The sequence below is a fragment of the Abrus precatorius genome, unplaced genomic scaffold (genome assembly GCF_003935025.1).
Source record: "Abrus precatorius isolate BTA unplaced genomic scaffold, Abrus_2018 Scaffold8, whole genome shotgun sequence".
Classification (NCBI taxonomy): domain Eukaryota; kingdom Viridiplantae; phylum Streptophyta; class Magnoliopsida; order Fabales; family Fabaceae; genus Abrus; species Abrus precatorius.
The window spans coordinates 14613704-14630305 of NW_020874428.1; the positions used below are offsets into that span (position 1 = coordinate 14613704).

Consider the following 16602-nt stretch of genomic DNA (forward strand, 5'->3'; position numbering starts at 1 on the left):
AATCCATCCTTATTTTGAAATACTTTATTAAACTATGTATTGGAAACCTTTTTAATGAAAATTTTATTATTCCCATTTTTGCGAAATTTATTTATTTGAAAATTAAATTAAGCTGTTACATATAACTATTCCTAATTGCTTTCGCGACACATATTTCAAAAGAAAAAAAATACACAATATATGAAAAATGATCATTTTTTACGTGAGCATGAATGTAGAAATGGGAGTCACATCTTTGTGAATGATATGTTAATTGCTCATGGAAGAGAAGAGAGAGTGTGACAACTAGGGTTTTTCCAAAAGATTTCTTGAGTCTAAGCATCTCATACTCTATTTATAAGCATGCAGAGGTGGTTAATCCTAACTCTATTACATATTAGAACTAGGCTCATTCTTAATGAGTCTGACCTAGTAAGAAACTATTTTAGTTCAATTGAACTTTTACTTTTCTAGCAAGTTTATTTTATGTCTATGACCCTGAAGGTATTTCTTATATTTAGTTATTAATATTTAAATATAAATATCTAAGTTCTTAGTGCATGACCAACAATTTTTGTCCTAGTGCTCTCATTTCTCTCATCCTTCCTTTTTTTTTTAGTGCCTAAGGGAAGTCAACCAAATCCATCACTTACTTCTAAACCCTCTTGACAAACGTCTCCTAAACCTCATAACGAGGCTTTGCCTCCCCTTTTTTCTTTGCTTAGTGCTTTCTACATTAGACTATGTCTTAGTCCCTACATTCTTCTCTTTCTATCTTTTTTCTTAAGCGGCTAAGTAAAGTCTATAAAACTCATTTTTCATTGGTGGAAATGCCTTCTAGGCTGACAAATGAGGCTTTGACTCTCTCCCTTTCGTAACACCCTAATTTTCATTTGCATATTCTAGCTTTCAAAATGGAAGAGTTTTCTTGAAAAAAAGAAAAAGAAAAATAATCTTAAAAAATAAAAAAAGAAAAGAATATTCCTTTTGGCCCAGACGAATGTTCCTTTTAGCTCAAGCGAAAATTTTTACTCAAGCAAGAATTTGCGAGTTTTAAAGGGTATTTAAGAGATTTTGACTCTACAAATCCAAGGAACTCTCACTTACTCCTTTCTCTATTCTCCCAGTTCCTTTACTCAGAGAAACCCTTCTCAAGCTCCAAACTTCTTTGAATCCAAGCCCGAATTTCCTTTGCTCTCAACCCCAAGTAAGTTTTTTGAAGCTCAATCTTTCAATCTCATTCTATTTTCCTCTGTTTTTCCTCTCTTAAAGTGTTCTACCTTGTGATATATAGGAAGAACTTGGTCTTTGGACAATCTCTTCCTGAAAACCCTTTATAAAATTGTCTCATTGAGGAAAGAAAAGCTCTATCCCATCATTATAACATACTAGTTTATTTTCTACTCTTGAGAGCATAATGGTGTATTTTCCTTGTTGTGACTGAATATTTGAATGAGATTTTAAATGTTGCAAAGAGTTGACATATTCTTGATTATTCTATTTTAAATGTTGCAAAGAGTTGACGTATTCTTGATTATTCTCTTTATAATATGAAATATAATTTGTTTAAAAATACGATTTGGGCTGAGTCTAGAGGTGTCCAACCTCTAGCAAATTGGTTGATTAATTAATTTTATATGAATGGCATATTAGTGTGATTATGTATCTTGATTTGGAAGTTGAGTATTATTAAAAATGGTGAAATTGTTTTATGATGAGAATGTGATGAAAGAAAAGATATTATGGATAAAAAATAATTAAGGAATTAGTGTGAATAGTTACAGAGATACACTGAGGATATGGAATATGAGGCCGATAGTGGTAATCTAGGGAAAATATAGGGTGGTGAATGACATTCGCCTAAGTGCACACAATCTATATGAGAGTGAATGCTTCACATGGTCTCACACTCATTTCCTGACTAACACATCTACCTATACCTATGCTAAGGGGCTCTAAATTGTAAATGTTGTATTTGTATATAAGGGCTAACCGGTGACTATTCACCTATCTGTGTAAGACCTCATGAAATGCTAAAAGCAACTAATAACTGTAATCACAGTGCACAAGGATGTGCTTATTTGAGAGAGAAACTTATTACTTAGGTGACTCAAGCATATGTGCTTTGATTTGTTGATATAATTATTAGTTGGTTGGTATTATGATATTGAAAACTGCATATGCTTTTAGTGATGAGGAAGGAACTCATCTTTACTAATATTTTTAGAAAACGAGGATGACCGTCATTAGGTTGTCTGAATTGATAATTAGTAGTAGACTTAATTATGTGTTTAGGGAGTAGCAGTGGCTCTGCCATTGTAAATTTGTTATAAATAGTAATGATGGCTCTAGTGTTGTATTTTCTTTGGAAATGACTATAGGGTATAATGTGCCTTTTGAGTACCCTAGTAGTGGTAGGATCCACCACACCCTTTGTTTGTACATATACAAAGGTTTGGCAAGACACCAGATGCAGTGAACTATGTTTATACCTTCTTGGATCATGACTACCATGGAAGACCAACCCAGTTTACCTCAGAACGGGTGACTGACACTGAGGTTGTGGTTGATACCGGAGGTCTTGGAGAAGATGAAGAGTTGACACTGGAAGAGCTAGCTGAGATAGAGGGCTAACATAGTGATGAAGACTAGGGTCATAGTCTCAGTGTTTTGGATTGGTGTGATCTGCTCATTAGAACTTAGTATATTTTGATTTTATAAATTTGTAAATTAAGTCTTAATGTATTTTGAGAAACAGTTTATAAATATTAAACTTAGGTATGTAATGAAATTCAGCTGCGTACCTTATTTCTTTATTGATTCCTATGTAATGATGATTATTAAAGTTATAAATTACATTTCGTTATTCATAAAATCTTTGAAATTTTTATGAATAAACTTATTGACAGGAAAGTTTTATTTTTTATTTTTTACCTCATCACAAATTTTATCTCCGCCTGGTACCTTTTTTCTTGTTTCTGTCTTAATCCTCTCATTTCCCTCCTTCTCTCTTTTTCCTAATGCACAAGGAACGCCGATAAAATATATCTCTTGCCGGCAAAGCTCCTCACAAATGTCTCTTGAGCCTCAAAACTAAGCCTCACGCACTTTTCTGAACAGTTCTTCTAATAGGCGCAATATTCCAACTTTGACATGGTTCTTTTTGAATTCTTCATTTGTTTCTTTGCCGAAAATGTGCTTAGCATATAGAATGTGTAAAAAGGTATTTTTGTCTTTACCAAAGAAGTATAATCTAGTAATTTTTAAAATAAAGATCTATTTTGTTGGTCAACAAATACTTTTGGTTGATTTTGTACAAACCATCAATAAGAGCTTCTTGTTGTTCCTTCAATATATGCTATTGGTTTATATGCACTCTCTTATAGCAGTTAATTGTATATTTAGCATCAAACTTTTAACAAACTAATCGAATAATTATATAAAATTCATTCTACTACTCTTAGTAATTTTTCATATATCAAAATTTTATCAAACACTTTATCTGTAACGTAAATTGTCTTTTGCCTCTAATAAAAACAAAGTTAGAAAAGTAAATTAAAACTTTACTTAAACTTAGAGAATAGAAAGTATATATTAATCATCAATAAAGATGACAGAGACCGTTTCAAAAAATTTTAAATTTTTTGAAAATTAAAATAAAAAATTAAAAAGACTAAAACTAAAATTTGCTAGAATTAAAAACATATGTTTCATTAGTAACTATCTCATGTATTACGTTAGTATTTTTAATTTAAGTAAAACATAAATTTGAAATTAAATTTAGAAAGTACTTAATATAAATTATTTAAATTTATAAAATAATGATAATTAACTTAAATAAAATCGTAAATAATGCAAATATTTAAAATATGAAAAATTAATAAAAAAATTAAATAATGTGATTTGAATAAAACAAGTTTTTGATCCCTTTCATGATTAATAGAATCAAGTCGAACAAACAAAAAGAACCAATTTGGTGGATGCATAAAAGTTAGAAGATAAAAAAAGATTTAGAAAATCAAATGTTTAATTTTGCAAAAATTAATAGGTTTAATTATTAAAAAAATAGAGTAAAATGCTATTTTCATCCTCTAAGTTTAATTTATGTTTAGTAATTTTTTTTTAATTTAGTTATGTCTGACTTCAATTCCATAACTTTTTTCGATTCAGTTTAAAAGTTCCTTTTTTTTTTGTCAAAATTTTTCGTCTCAACCTAAATGAATATTTTGGAAATAACAATGTTTTGAACTAAGTGTGCGTTTTGATGATCTTAAAAAAGTAGATTAATTTTAAAAACTAACCAAGTATAGTTGATTATTGTGATAACCGATTATATTAAATAAATTGTGTTTGGATATGTTAGATGAAAAATAATTTATTGTGCTTTTAAGGTTAGAGATCAGAGTGTGTCTCAAGGTTCATAGAACTCTAAGTCTAATCCATGCTTGCGATTCCTGAACGTTGTTGACCTCAGATAATTTTGCACACGGTTGGGTTCTAACATTGAACATATTGTTAAATAGATAAACCATATACATCTGAACACAATAATCTATTGCTTTGATTGTATAAAACCATTCCTTTTTCTAAAGATCAAATTTATTAAAAAATAGAATATAAAGTGAGGTGCAATAATTAGTTTGTATTTAAAATAATCAAGTCTGAATGATAAATTTAAAAAATAACCAGGAAATAAAATGATAGCTTTTAATCGTAAAACCAAAATTTTACTTACCCTATATAAGTTATTTATTTTGTAATAAAAAATCAAAGATTATAAGTAATAGTTTTTTCTTTTTTTATTCTATCTTCCAACTAAGTGTTCATGTCAAGCAATCTTTCAACGTTAAGGCATGCATTATGAGTCTTTATGTTATAAACATATCATTTATATCATGATTATTTATTTTAATAAATTGAGTAGTTTTAATTTTATTTTTTTATAAATAATATAATGACGTCTTTCAAATAGTAAATATAACTTTGCATACTATCAAGTTATGAACTTAAGACTAGCACAAGTATGGATTGAATTAAATTTAATAGATCATGACATAAGATGTCTATCCTTATATAGTTTGCACATCATGGATAATGATATATTGAATTAACTCATCATAGTTTACATGAGTTAAAAAGTCACTTAATCTTTTACAGGATAATTGAAAAATTAAAAGTTAAACAGAGAATATAAAATATAAAATATTGATTTTTAAAAAGTTTCTTCAGTATCAAGTAAACTAAATTGAACCTTTATAAGGTGTTTCATGCTTTACATTGAATTTAGTGCAGCCAATCGTATTCTTAATACACTGAAAAATAAGATTTGTCACTGATTTTTCTCACACTCGCTGTATCAACTAGGGGTAACATCCATGGCAACCAAGTGCGAGCTATTATCTTCCTATGACTAATGACTTTACAATACATTTACAATAATTGCGTTTGAATAATAGAAGCTCACATAATGGACTTGGCATACGGTAAATGGTAAAGTAAGTGTCTTAACGCCGTGGATAAGAATTTTTCTGCAACGATGAACATTGGTAAAAATCTTGAGCAGTTATATATCCAGGACCTTTGAAACAAATAGATGCGTCTTGAGTTCCATACAGATTACTTCTCAATACAATTTCTTTCAAATTCATTAAAATTTCATGTACTGATTCTTGAATACCTACTATGGTAGAATATTCATGTGGTATTTTCTCCGATTTTGCACGTGTAATAGATGTTCCCTCTATTTCTCCTAGCAAAACTCTTCGCACTGCAATGCCTATTGTATCGGCTTGGCCTTTCATAAGTGGAGACAGAATAAAGCATCCATAATAAAGACGTTTACTGTCTACTATTGATTCAACACACTTCCACTATAGTGTCCGAGTTGATACTCTTATTTTCTCTCGAACCATAGTAATATATATATATATATATTTGATCAAACCCTTGAATTGTTTATTTCTCTTGAAATCTTTTTCATGTTTATTTTTAATTTTACACACGTCTTTTTTTTTGGAGACCTACATCCATTATGTGGCATAGGGGTTACATCCCGTATAAAATTTAATAGTATACCACTTCTACGAATAGCTCTTAATGCCGCATCTCTTCCGAGACCGGGGCCTTTTATCATGACTTCTGCTCGTTGCATGCCTTGATCCGCTACTGTTCGAATAGCATTTCCTGTTGCGGTTTGAGCGACAAATGGTGTACCCCTTCGTGTACCCTTGAATCCACAAGTACCGGCGGAGGACCAAGAAATAACCCGACCACGTACATCTGTAACAGTCACAATAGTATTGTTAAAACTAGCTTGAACATGAATAACTCCCTTTGGTATTTTATGAGCATGCTTACGTGAACCAATACGTCCATTTTTACGCGAACCCATTTTTGGTATAGGTTTTGCCATATTTAATTATTTCATAAAAATAAGTCCGAGATATATGGATATATCCATTTCATTCAAAAACGGATCCTTTACTTTTTTCTAACTAGTTTCTAACTAGAATTCATATTCGATTTATATATATCAATTGTATTTTTATATTAATCGACATCGAATATCTTTCATAGGTACTTTGAAAATTAGACGACGCTTTTCTCCAAGAAATCCAAATCCCCAATTTTTTTTTTTCTATTTGATTTCTATTCATTATTTTCTATATTATTCTATAGAATAGAAAAATGATATCTATATATATATATATATATATAATTCTAATTTTTTTTCTTTTTTTTTTTTCTACAGCCAAAGTTCGACCAGTACTTAGCCAGACTCTTTTTCTCCTATTTAAACCGGGATTTGAAACTAAACTTCTCCTCAGGAGGATAGATGGGACAATTCAGGTGAGATCCAATGTAGATCCAACTTTCTCTTCACTCGTGGGATCCGGGCGGTCCGGGGGGACCACCACGACTCCTCTCTTCTCGAGAATTCATATATCCCTTATCAGTATATGGACAGCTATCTCTCGAGCACAGGTTTAGGTTCGGCCTCAATAGAAAAAGAAAAACAGAGCACCTAACAACATATCTTCACAGACCAAGAACTACGAGATCGCCTCTTTCATTCTGGGGTGACGGCAGGATCGTACCATTCGAGCCTTTTTTTCATGCTTTTCCCGGGGGTCTAGAGAAAATTGCAATCAATAGAATTTTTCAAATCCTTCCTTCCCGAAAGGAAGAACGTGAAATTCTTTTTCATTCCCTAATCTTTTAATCCGCATTTTTTTGTTTTACGCCTAGTAATTCTTCCTCAACCGGGCTTGGGCAGAATAGCAGAGCAAGTAAAGTATTAGTAGCATAGCATGCATTCTTCGTCATTAATATGTTTGCTCGTGATAATTCTGGCCTATATTTATTTTTTTAAGATTAAACAAAAGGATTCGCAAATAAAAGCGCTAATGCTACAACCAATCCATAAATTGTTAAAGCTTCCATAACAGCCAGGCTAAGCAATAAAGTATCCCATATTTTTTCCTCTGCCTCTGGTTTAATAACTAACCAATTTTCTAATTATTATCTTTTAAAATCTTTTCTTTTAATTTGAATATAATTAATAATGTTATATTAATTCGAATATAAAATAAATAATAAAATAATAAGAAATTCATGATTATTATATATACTTTGTATTGCGTTTTTATCCATTCTGTCAAATATACACAACTGGGGAGCTATAAGCAGTATAGCAGACAGAATTCTCTCAGAAAAATGTATCACGTATTAGTCGTGCTAAAACCCGAGAAGATAATCTGCTAAGAACCTCAGGAAGCACCTTAACAGAAATGCCCGGTAACACTGGGAGAAGCTCTTGGATAATCTGAGGAATATTCAGTGCCTATGGCCAACCACAAACAGATAGATAGATAAATGTGTTGAACCTTTTAGCTGAAAAAATTAAACATGCACTTTTTTGTACAAAAGTAAAACGCATGCGTGATGACATTCAACAGTTAATTCTTCATTACCTGACCAGATGTCCTTGATAGTGAACTTCCTGCAGTCAAGAACTCCACCACCTTCTGGACATTATTCAATATAACTTCATCTTCTTCAGTTACAGTTGGTATAAGAGCCGCAGGTTTAAAGGGTCCCACAGTAGGTACCATACTGAAAACAGGGGTTGCATTCTGAATTCCTAGTAAGGACATTATTCTTACCAGTTGTTCCCTCGTTACTGCATCAATGCCCTTAACAATCTGCTTTCCACCAGCAATAAGGTGAGTCAAATATTTAGAAACCATAAACTCCACAAATGCACAGAAGTGAGGAAGTAGCATTTATTCAAACTTCAGTGACTTCATATATTTCTCGTACACAGCATTATTTCTCATTAAGCCCTATAGTATACTAGACTCGTCTGAAAAACAAGACATGAAAAGAAACCAAAGCATAAATTAAATGAAAACATTATATGGTTTTGAGAGAAAAAAAAAAAAAAAAAAAAACTTGAGACTGTCAAGGTAAGGAGTATTGACAATCCAGGACGACTCTTATGGACAATCTGTGTATTTTGGTGTTTTCTAATGACAGCAGAGCATGGGGGCACTGCCTCGAGCAAAATAACCTTGGCACCATGATAGCTTAACAGCAACTGTAAGCACTTGCAGTCATTCCGTTGCTATAACAGTTGACGCAAACTCTTTTAATCCCTGAATACTGTAAACTGTCTTCCCAATAGGTAAGGACACCAATACTGAATAGCCAAGGTATCGCCATCAGCTCTTTCTCATAGGCAGACTTAGACAGGTTGTTCACTTAAAGCCTTGCTGAAGAAAGTTATAGGACGCTTGCCCTGTGTCAGGATCACCCCTATTCCTTGGCCTGATGCGTCACATTTATAGAAAAAAATATTTGCTGAATGTGTTGTGTCTAATGCAGCCTACACTCTATAAATTTATAGAGTTAAATACAATTAATTTCTACTTAATAATCAGGAATCAATCATCCTAATTTCCTAGAATATGTAACTATTAATTTCCTACAAATTTGTAACGGCTAATGACTAATTACATTCTAACAACATTCAATGCTAAAAGGTTGAAAGAAATATGGGTGGATCCTTCCATGCACAACTGTGCCAAATTCACTTGGATTTCAGCACTCATCTCCATCACATGAAAACAAACTTCTGCATGAGATATTCATCCAGTTGGGTCTTCGCCATCAATCATGAATAGCTCTACTTTCTTCACTGACTGGTAGAATTCATCAAGAGCATCTCCTTGTAACCTTTTCGACCTTGACCCATCAGCCGTTGATTGTTTTTCCCCTATAGATTTCTCTGGGCTTTTGGTAAGTAATGCTATTAGTCTCACCTAATTCTCCTATGTGTGTAAACACATCGCCTCCATCACTGATTTCAATCCAACAATTTCTCCTTCAATCACTGCCATTCTACCCTCCATGATATCTACATTGTTTCCTTGCGTTCCCTTCTTAGGTGGCATTCAGCTTGAAAGTTATCCAGCAGGTTGGACCAGTTTGTTACAAATTGAATCCAACACTAAATAAATTAAGAAGAATAATGAAAAAGATGTGAAGGAATATACTCAGTTTGTATTATTGTAAGGTTAAAAAATATCAGTAGGAGTACAATCGCTCCTGCCTAGAGCCTTGCTCCTAGCCTTGCTCCTATACAGAGCTACTGCCTTTATCCATAACTAAGCAAAAGATATTCCTTGATGCCTTCTCACTACAGCCGCCCCTCCCTATAAGGAAAGATGCATCACGTCTTAACTAACTCTTGCTACTGCCTTCTCTCTCTGCTAGTTCATCACTCAATCCTTACTTTCTCCTATTTCTCCTCCTATAAACCCTCCAAATTGTGGGCCTCTTATATGGTTGTAGGATCATAATTTCTTCCTGACTATTTTGGGCCACAACACATTTCACCAAAAAAACAAAATGAAAAATTTAGAAAAACATATTTTGAAAGCAACCTCGTAGGAAGAGCTTATTATAAAAATTTAAAACATGTTTGGAGCATAATAACAAATAAAGTCATTATTCATTTTTTTTTTTTTTTGTTGCAGTTCCTGACTCGTTTATGAGTTCAGGTAGGCATAATAGACACCTATGAATTAGTTTGTGTTAGCTAAAGTGACAACTTTTGAATTTTATCACTAAAACTAAATATAACAGCATTAGCATTCCCAGGATTAAGAGAATGTCTTTACAATTTCTTGAAACATATTTGGAACTGCCACCCTTGTATCAGATTTAACAAAGCAAGCAAAAAATTTGCTTAGTCAAATTAAATATCTTGAAAATTTTTACATATTTAGTGTATTTAATTGTAATTATATTTTTGGTCCCTATAAAAGTAGCACCCTTTGAAATAAGTCCATAGAAAGAAATTTGTTAAGATTTAGTCCTGACATTTTCAAAATATAAAGATTTAGTGTGTTCAGTCAACTGTTCTCTGTAAAGTGCCAAGTTAAATAACGAAAATTCAGCTTATCATTGTCATCATTATTTTCCATATTTTGTTATCTAAACATTAATATTTACAAAAAAAGTCCCTAAAAAATTAATATTATTTTTCCCCTTGGTCCTTCCCTCTTCACCTTTCTTCAACCTATGAAGTCCCCAACTAAAAACCCTAACTCCCCTAACTACATAGAATCATCCCTTCAAATTGGGGAAGTAGCAGAAGCACTCCAAATTGAAACAATTGTCCATTTGGGCACTTCCCATTATTCACAAACTTGATTAGTTTCTAGCATATGCTGGGATTGGGTTATCAAGAAAATAGAAGTTTTGTTGATGCCAAGAGTGCTGGTGTTGTCCATTTCAATGGCAGGGCCAAGCCATGGCTAGAAATAGCTTTTCCACAACTAAGGTCATTGTGGACAAGGTATGTTAACTTCTCTAATAAGTTCATCAAGAGCTATCACATTAGGGCATCATAGCTTATATCTTGAGAAAACATGCATTATTGATAAGTTGAAGAATTGGTATTTGCATCCAAGGGAAAAAGAAAACAAGAGTTCTTCCGATTTCCAACCATTCGGCCTTGACAACAAAGAGACAAAATGATATGCCATGATGCTCCTTTCATGCTTTGATCTTTCTTTCCTTTCAACTCTCTTTCTTCAGTTGAAATTCTCAGATTCTTTTTCCTTCAATCCATATTGTAACTACGAGTAATTGTAGATCATATACAATATATATTGAAACAACATTTTTTTCAAGGAAAACAAACCTGTGAGCTCAAGGTTTTTAACAATAAGCTTTTGTAAGAATGAGGAACATTCCATCTCTCCTTCAGCTCTCCTTCTTTTACAAGAAAATTCTATCTCTCTCCACTCACAATCAAAACCCCATCCCTCACACTTGAAAATCCATCTCTCACACTGGAAAATCACACCTTTTCTTTTGCTTAAGATCCCTCTCTCACCTCCAACCCCCTAAAGAATAAACTACTTCAAAAGAACCAAAACAGCCACTTAGACCACCGAAGTTGTTCTCTTCCTCAAAAGCCCATTCTGAGTTAAACAAAACCACTGGCTTTGGATAAAAGGCATCGCTCATTCACTGAGGATGAACAATTTGGGTGAAGGATGGGTGTGGGAGCATCAGGGTTCTATTCAATTACTTCAAGGAAAATGGAATTTCTATGATTAGGGTTCAGGAAGCATTGATGAAGAATTGTGATGTGGAGGAAGAATGCTCAAAAGAACTGAAAGAGAAGAAAAGGTTGAAGGACTTCTTTGCAAATATTAATATTTTTAGGAACTTGGTGTAAAATTTTGCTTTTAAGTAATCAAATATAAAAAAGAACTATGACGTGGCAATGATGAGCTAGATTTTTGTTATCTAACTCGTCACTTAACAGAGCACAATTCATGGTAGGGACTAAATCTTTACATTTTGAAAATGTTAAGAGCTAAATCCTAACAAATTATTTTAAGGACTTATCTCAATGAGTGTTACTTTTACAAGGATCAAAAACATAATTAAGTCAATATATCAACTATCAATTCATACCCCATACACATACAATATTATAGGGTTCTCCACTTAGATAAAATGTTCCATACTAGAAGACCATAAGAAGTTTGCTAAACTCAACAACAATTTGGTATGTGAAAGGAAAGCTGATCTGCTCATGTTCTCATGCTGCCAAGGGAGTTAAAGAACCTATCAACAATCAAACCAGGTTTCCTTGTTTCAATATTTTTCCTATTTGTAGTGGAGAACTAGTGGTGCAGGTTGGGGTTTCGTTCAGTGTAAATTAAGTAGCAATTAGGAGCCTGTGCTAAAATTGTCACCAGATGTCCAGAAATTTTAAATTGAAATCGTTAATACTACAAGAGTATATGTAAATTTATACTAACACCTACATTATTTTACACATTAAGCTTTCAATAATGTAACATCATATGAATAAAGTATCAAATATCTGAAGCAATCAGATACAAGACATAATTTTAAACATAATACGAAATTGTTGAAGCAAAAGTGGTAATAATACTATTCTCAGTCAATTTATGAAATTTCATTATTGACCCATAACTACTGAAATACCATTTCATATTAAGTATAAAAGCTTCTTTTTTTTTGTTTTGATAAACAAAAAAATTATTAAGAAACATAGCAGAGATGCAAATACAAGATAATAAGTCTTCAAAACCTATACCAAGAATGAAGGAAAAAACCAAAAACATCATTAATGCACCCCTGTAGTTTCTGTCTTGCGGAGTTCAATTCACTTGATAATATGCGAAGTAAAATATCATAAGACAGTAAGTGAATTGAATGTCAAGGATTCTTTCAGCAATTTCAACAAATAGCTGGTTTGGACCCACATAGAATGATCACCACCAGTTTCAAAGGGGAGATAATTTTACTTTCACCCATTATTGAAATTTAAGATACAAAACTGAGAACGCTTATAAGGATCACGTAAATGCCTTTGTTCTTGACAGAGATATAATTCCACTGGGATATATAGAATAAACTCATCTATCTCTTTCTCACAGTTAGTAGATAAACATATTGACAGGCTGAATTAAAAAACTACAGATTCATACTTTTATATGTGCTCATAGGATCAGTTAAAGAGAAAAATCAATACTTTGTTCTGGAAAGAGTAGAATTGTTATGTTCTTTTGCATCTAGAAAGATTCAATAAATCAGATAGGAAGTTGTATTTAAAAACATGAAAATTATCATAACTATGGTTTTCAATGTTTCTAGAAAGTACCTCGTCTAAAAGAAATTCTCGGAAAAAATTCCCCCTATCAGACACCAAAAATGTTAAAGCTGCCCTTGTTTGCACTGGCTGCTGTGGTTGAGGCATAACAGACTGGAATCCCAGCAAGAGATATTCTGACTGACTTCTTGTAAGAATACCAAGCTCAGCCATATTCCCATTCAGATTCTCTCCACCACCACTTTTGGCAGCAGTAATAAAATTCTCGAAAGCTTGCATGACATCAATAAATCTTTCAGCATCAAAAACTCCAGACTTCCCATATATAGTGTAACGTAGAGCATCCCTCAGCCGAGGAGATTCATCCGTGAGGAGTCTCTATGAGTGAATGTGATGAATAGCAACTTAGATTACTCAAAAGAATGATGAGTGCATTGTAATAGCAGAAGCCAGTCACCAGTGTGGTAATGCAAAATCATAGTGGTTCAGTGTTCAAAGCAATTAATCAGACAGTCAAAATCTATTCTTTTGGGTCAAGCAAAAGCAACTCAAAACTTGTTAGGGATAATGGTTGTAGAAAATTTCAATAAAGAGTTTGATGTATTCCACAAAATTGGAACTAAGACTAACTATGTCCAAAATTCAAAAGTCGTTTTTCCCCTCACAAATTCTGTACAAAATTGTTTTTCCTACCTTGTAAACCTTCCTCTAAACCAGTAACACTTCAAATTTAAACAATGTTCAACCTTTATTTCCAGACACTGAACAGTGAACAGAAAAGTTTCCATCCAATCCAAATTCCATTGACCTTATTTATTCTCCATTGAATGAGACAATCTAACCATCATAGCTCAACAAAATCCAGATGATTATGCCTTTTCTGCAGTTCTTGATTATGTTCATTGAAATCAAAACCAATGGCTAATCTTATCTTCTTTGAGTAAAACTCAATTTTCAAGCAATACACACAGTTTAATTATACACAAAATTTAACACTAACATGTGCCAACTAGTAAAGAATACAGGCCAACATATAAACAATGAAACATGTTAAAAAACTTCCGGACTTTATACCTGTGCAATATATGGATAGGCCTCATCTACGATGGCAAAATCAGGATTTCCTACTAAGGCTATCCCTTCCAGAACCCCAATAGCCCTAATTATAAGGGCAAAGTACGGGGGTATCCTAAAAGGATAATCAAAGGTAATTTGAGCCAAATCTGATGCCAGCTCCTGAAAATTGATGTTCTTGGCCCCTCCGCCTTCTAAGGCCTGATCAAAAACCTTGGCAAGAACTGGCAAGATAGGCTCCAAATTGACGCCATCTGGAATGAAATCAAGTTTAACAAAGTCTTTCACTATGGCTGGATAATCACGATGGATGAGGTGAGCAATTGCTTCAATCATTCCATACTTTTGATCATCAGTCAGTTTTGTAACAAGCCCTGGGTGCAACATAAGACTCCCATCATTTATCACAATGATCAGGATCTTGAAACAAAACTATTTAAACAAAGCAATATAGTGTGTTTGGAAACCTAATAAAATGACGTTAAACCATGGTTGAATGTGAAAAATATAACTTGTAGTGTTAGAATGGATCCCTGTTTGAGTGCATTTGGCGCAAATCCTAACATGCCAATAGTTGATCATGATATCAGGACCATTGTGAAGAACAATATCCAGCCACAGATACAAATAAAGCACACTTGTCTAATTGTTTAAAGATGGGCACAAATGACATGCAAAAAATTTTACATGATTCCGATTCCCGAATAGCTACATATTCATGTAAAAGGAGGAAAAAGCTAGGGTTAACAGAAAAAAAAATGCAAAATCAATTTCCCATAAAATAATTTGTATTGATGATCCATGACAATAGTTAAATTGAATCATTAACTAACAAAAGCAATTTTATTTAATATTTAGTGTATGGTAAAAAAAACATATATTTCTCAATATTCCCATCTTTGATATTTACTGAATATGAGATGCTTTCAGCTTCTTCTTTTTTTCGGTTGAAGAGCTAGCAGCTTTAATTAAATATTCATACATTAAATTTCATAATTAGAATAAATTTATAATTTACCATATATTTTATCAATGAATAAGAAGATATTATGCCTTATCCCATACAAAGAATCTTTCAAGATTTAATCACATGTAAATAGCTATTTGGTATATTATTCTAAATTTTATCAGATTAATAGTTCAATTAGTTCAACTACATACTCTGCATTCACTATCTGGTCTGGTCTCTTTTTTAAAATCTAGCAGATATTTCCTGTTTCTTTGGGTAGAAAGAAACAAGTGGATATTTTCATTTCAGGATAAAAAATGGAAAATTAGGAAACCATGGGAATAAATGGTTCTATAAAGAAATCCTTCTTGTAGTTATATATAAAGAAAATAATTAATTTCCTAGAATAATTCAATTGCCAACGAATATTCAGATTCAGGACAGTAAAAAGACACATTTATGTCTCTGAATCATGAGAAAAAATATCTACAAATATACAATATTTCACTACCCACTATAGAAAAATGAAACTTACCAAAGTCAAGTATGGCAAGTTTTCCATCAGGAGTGCGGATCAAATTCCCCGGGTGGGGATCAGCATGAAAAAATCCAGTGTCAAGAAGCTGAAAAAAAAATTAAGAGAAATAAACATAAAAATACTTTAGTTTATTATATGTCAATATTTTCTTGGAAAACAATAGTGTCTACCAGACTTTGGAATGATCATAATGAATACCACAAACACATGGACCAAAATTTCAATATACCATAACGTGTTTCATTAAACAATACATTGGTTTATTAAATATGTAGAGATTTCAGTAACCAATCTAATGACAGGAAAAACACTGGGATATTTATGATGGATGAAATCAACATAAAACGACTGGTTTATTAAATATGCAGTGACTGCATTAAGAAAATATTAGTTGAAAACTCCCTGATTCTAAAGGGTAATACCAGCTGAAAGCTCTAAAACTACCTGTTTTAGATAGCAGATGACTCCAACATTAACCAGTTCTCCAACATCGCTTTCTTTGCTCTGTGACAGCTTCTCTCCTTCAATCCATTCTGTCGTAAGAACCCTCCTTGATGTATATTTATTGTAGGTTCTTGGTATGACAACCTGAAACTAAAACTGTGAGAAGATGAAAGAAAATTCTCTTCATGACCATTCTTAATTATTAGGGTACAATTTTAAAAGATAATAAACAAAGTTCTGACAAGCAACTTGTTTCATCAAATGTCATAAAAAACTATCTGCAGATGCTGATTCAAAGGTTAAAAGATTTAACACAAACAATTACTTAAAAGCTAAATATCTTACAATAAATTTGTAACTTCATGGCCAGAAAATCTAACCTATTATTTTTGTTAAACATGTGTAAATATGTTAATTAGGGAAATCAGTATCTTTGTAATTATGGTAATTAGA

General features: G+C 32.4%; 2 protein-coding genes across 4 annotated transcripts in view; both read right to left on the reverse strand.

Annotated features, from left to right (window-relative positions):
* Nucleotides 1–5483: 5483 nt before the first annotated feature.
* LOC113874284 (30S ribosomal protein S11, chloroplastic-like) lies at nt 5484–6391 on the reverse strand. The gene is made up of 2 exons (XM_027512521.1): nt 5980–6391; nt 5484–5773 (listed from the first exon to the last, which is right to left on the reverse strand). Exons 1-2 carry the CDS (start codon nt 6389–6391, stop codon nt 5484–5486), a joined length of 702 nt encoding a protein of 233 aa, XP_027368322.1.
* A 1104-nt stretch (nt 6392–7495) lies between these two features.
* The window catches only part of LOC113848331 (uncharacterized protein sll0005), a 28225-nt gene continuing 19118 nt past the window's right edge, over nt 7496–16602 (reverse strand). The window contains exons 8-13 of one of the 3 annotated variants that reach the window (XM_027477793.1): nt 16150–16293; nt 15703–15790; nt 14219–14592; nt 13196–13522; nt 7953–8183; nt 7496–7822 (exon numbers count right to left, since the gene is read on the reverse strand). In XM_027477793.1, the coding sequence (XP_027333594.1) occupies nt 7688–7822; nt 7953–8183; nt 13196–13522; nt 14219–14592; nt 15703–15790; nt 16150–16293 (1299 nt within the window). In that variant the 3' untranslated portion in view covers nt 7496–7687. The remainder of the gene's footprint in view (nt 7823–7952; nt 8184–13195; nt 13523–14218; nt 14593–15702; nt 15791–16149; nt 16294–16602) is intronic. The other 2 variants (XM_027477795.1, XM_027477794.1) reach the window with 2 other exon arrangements.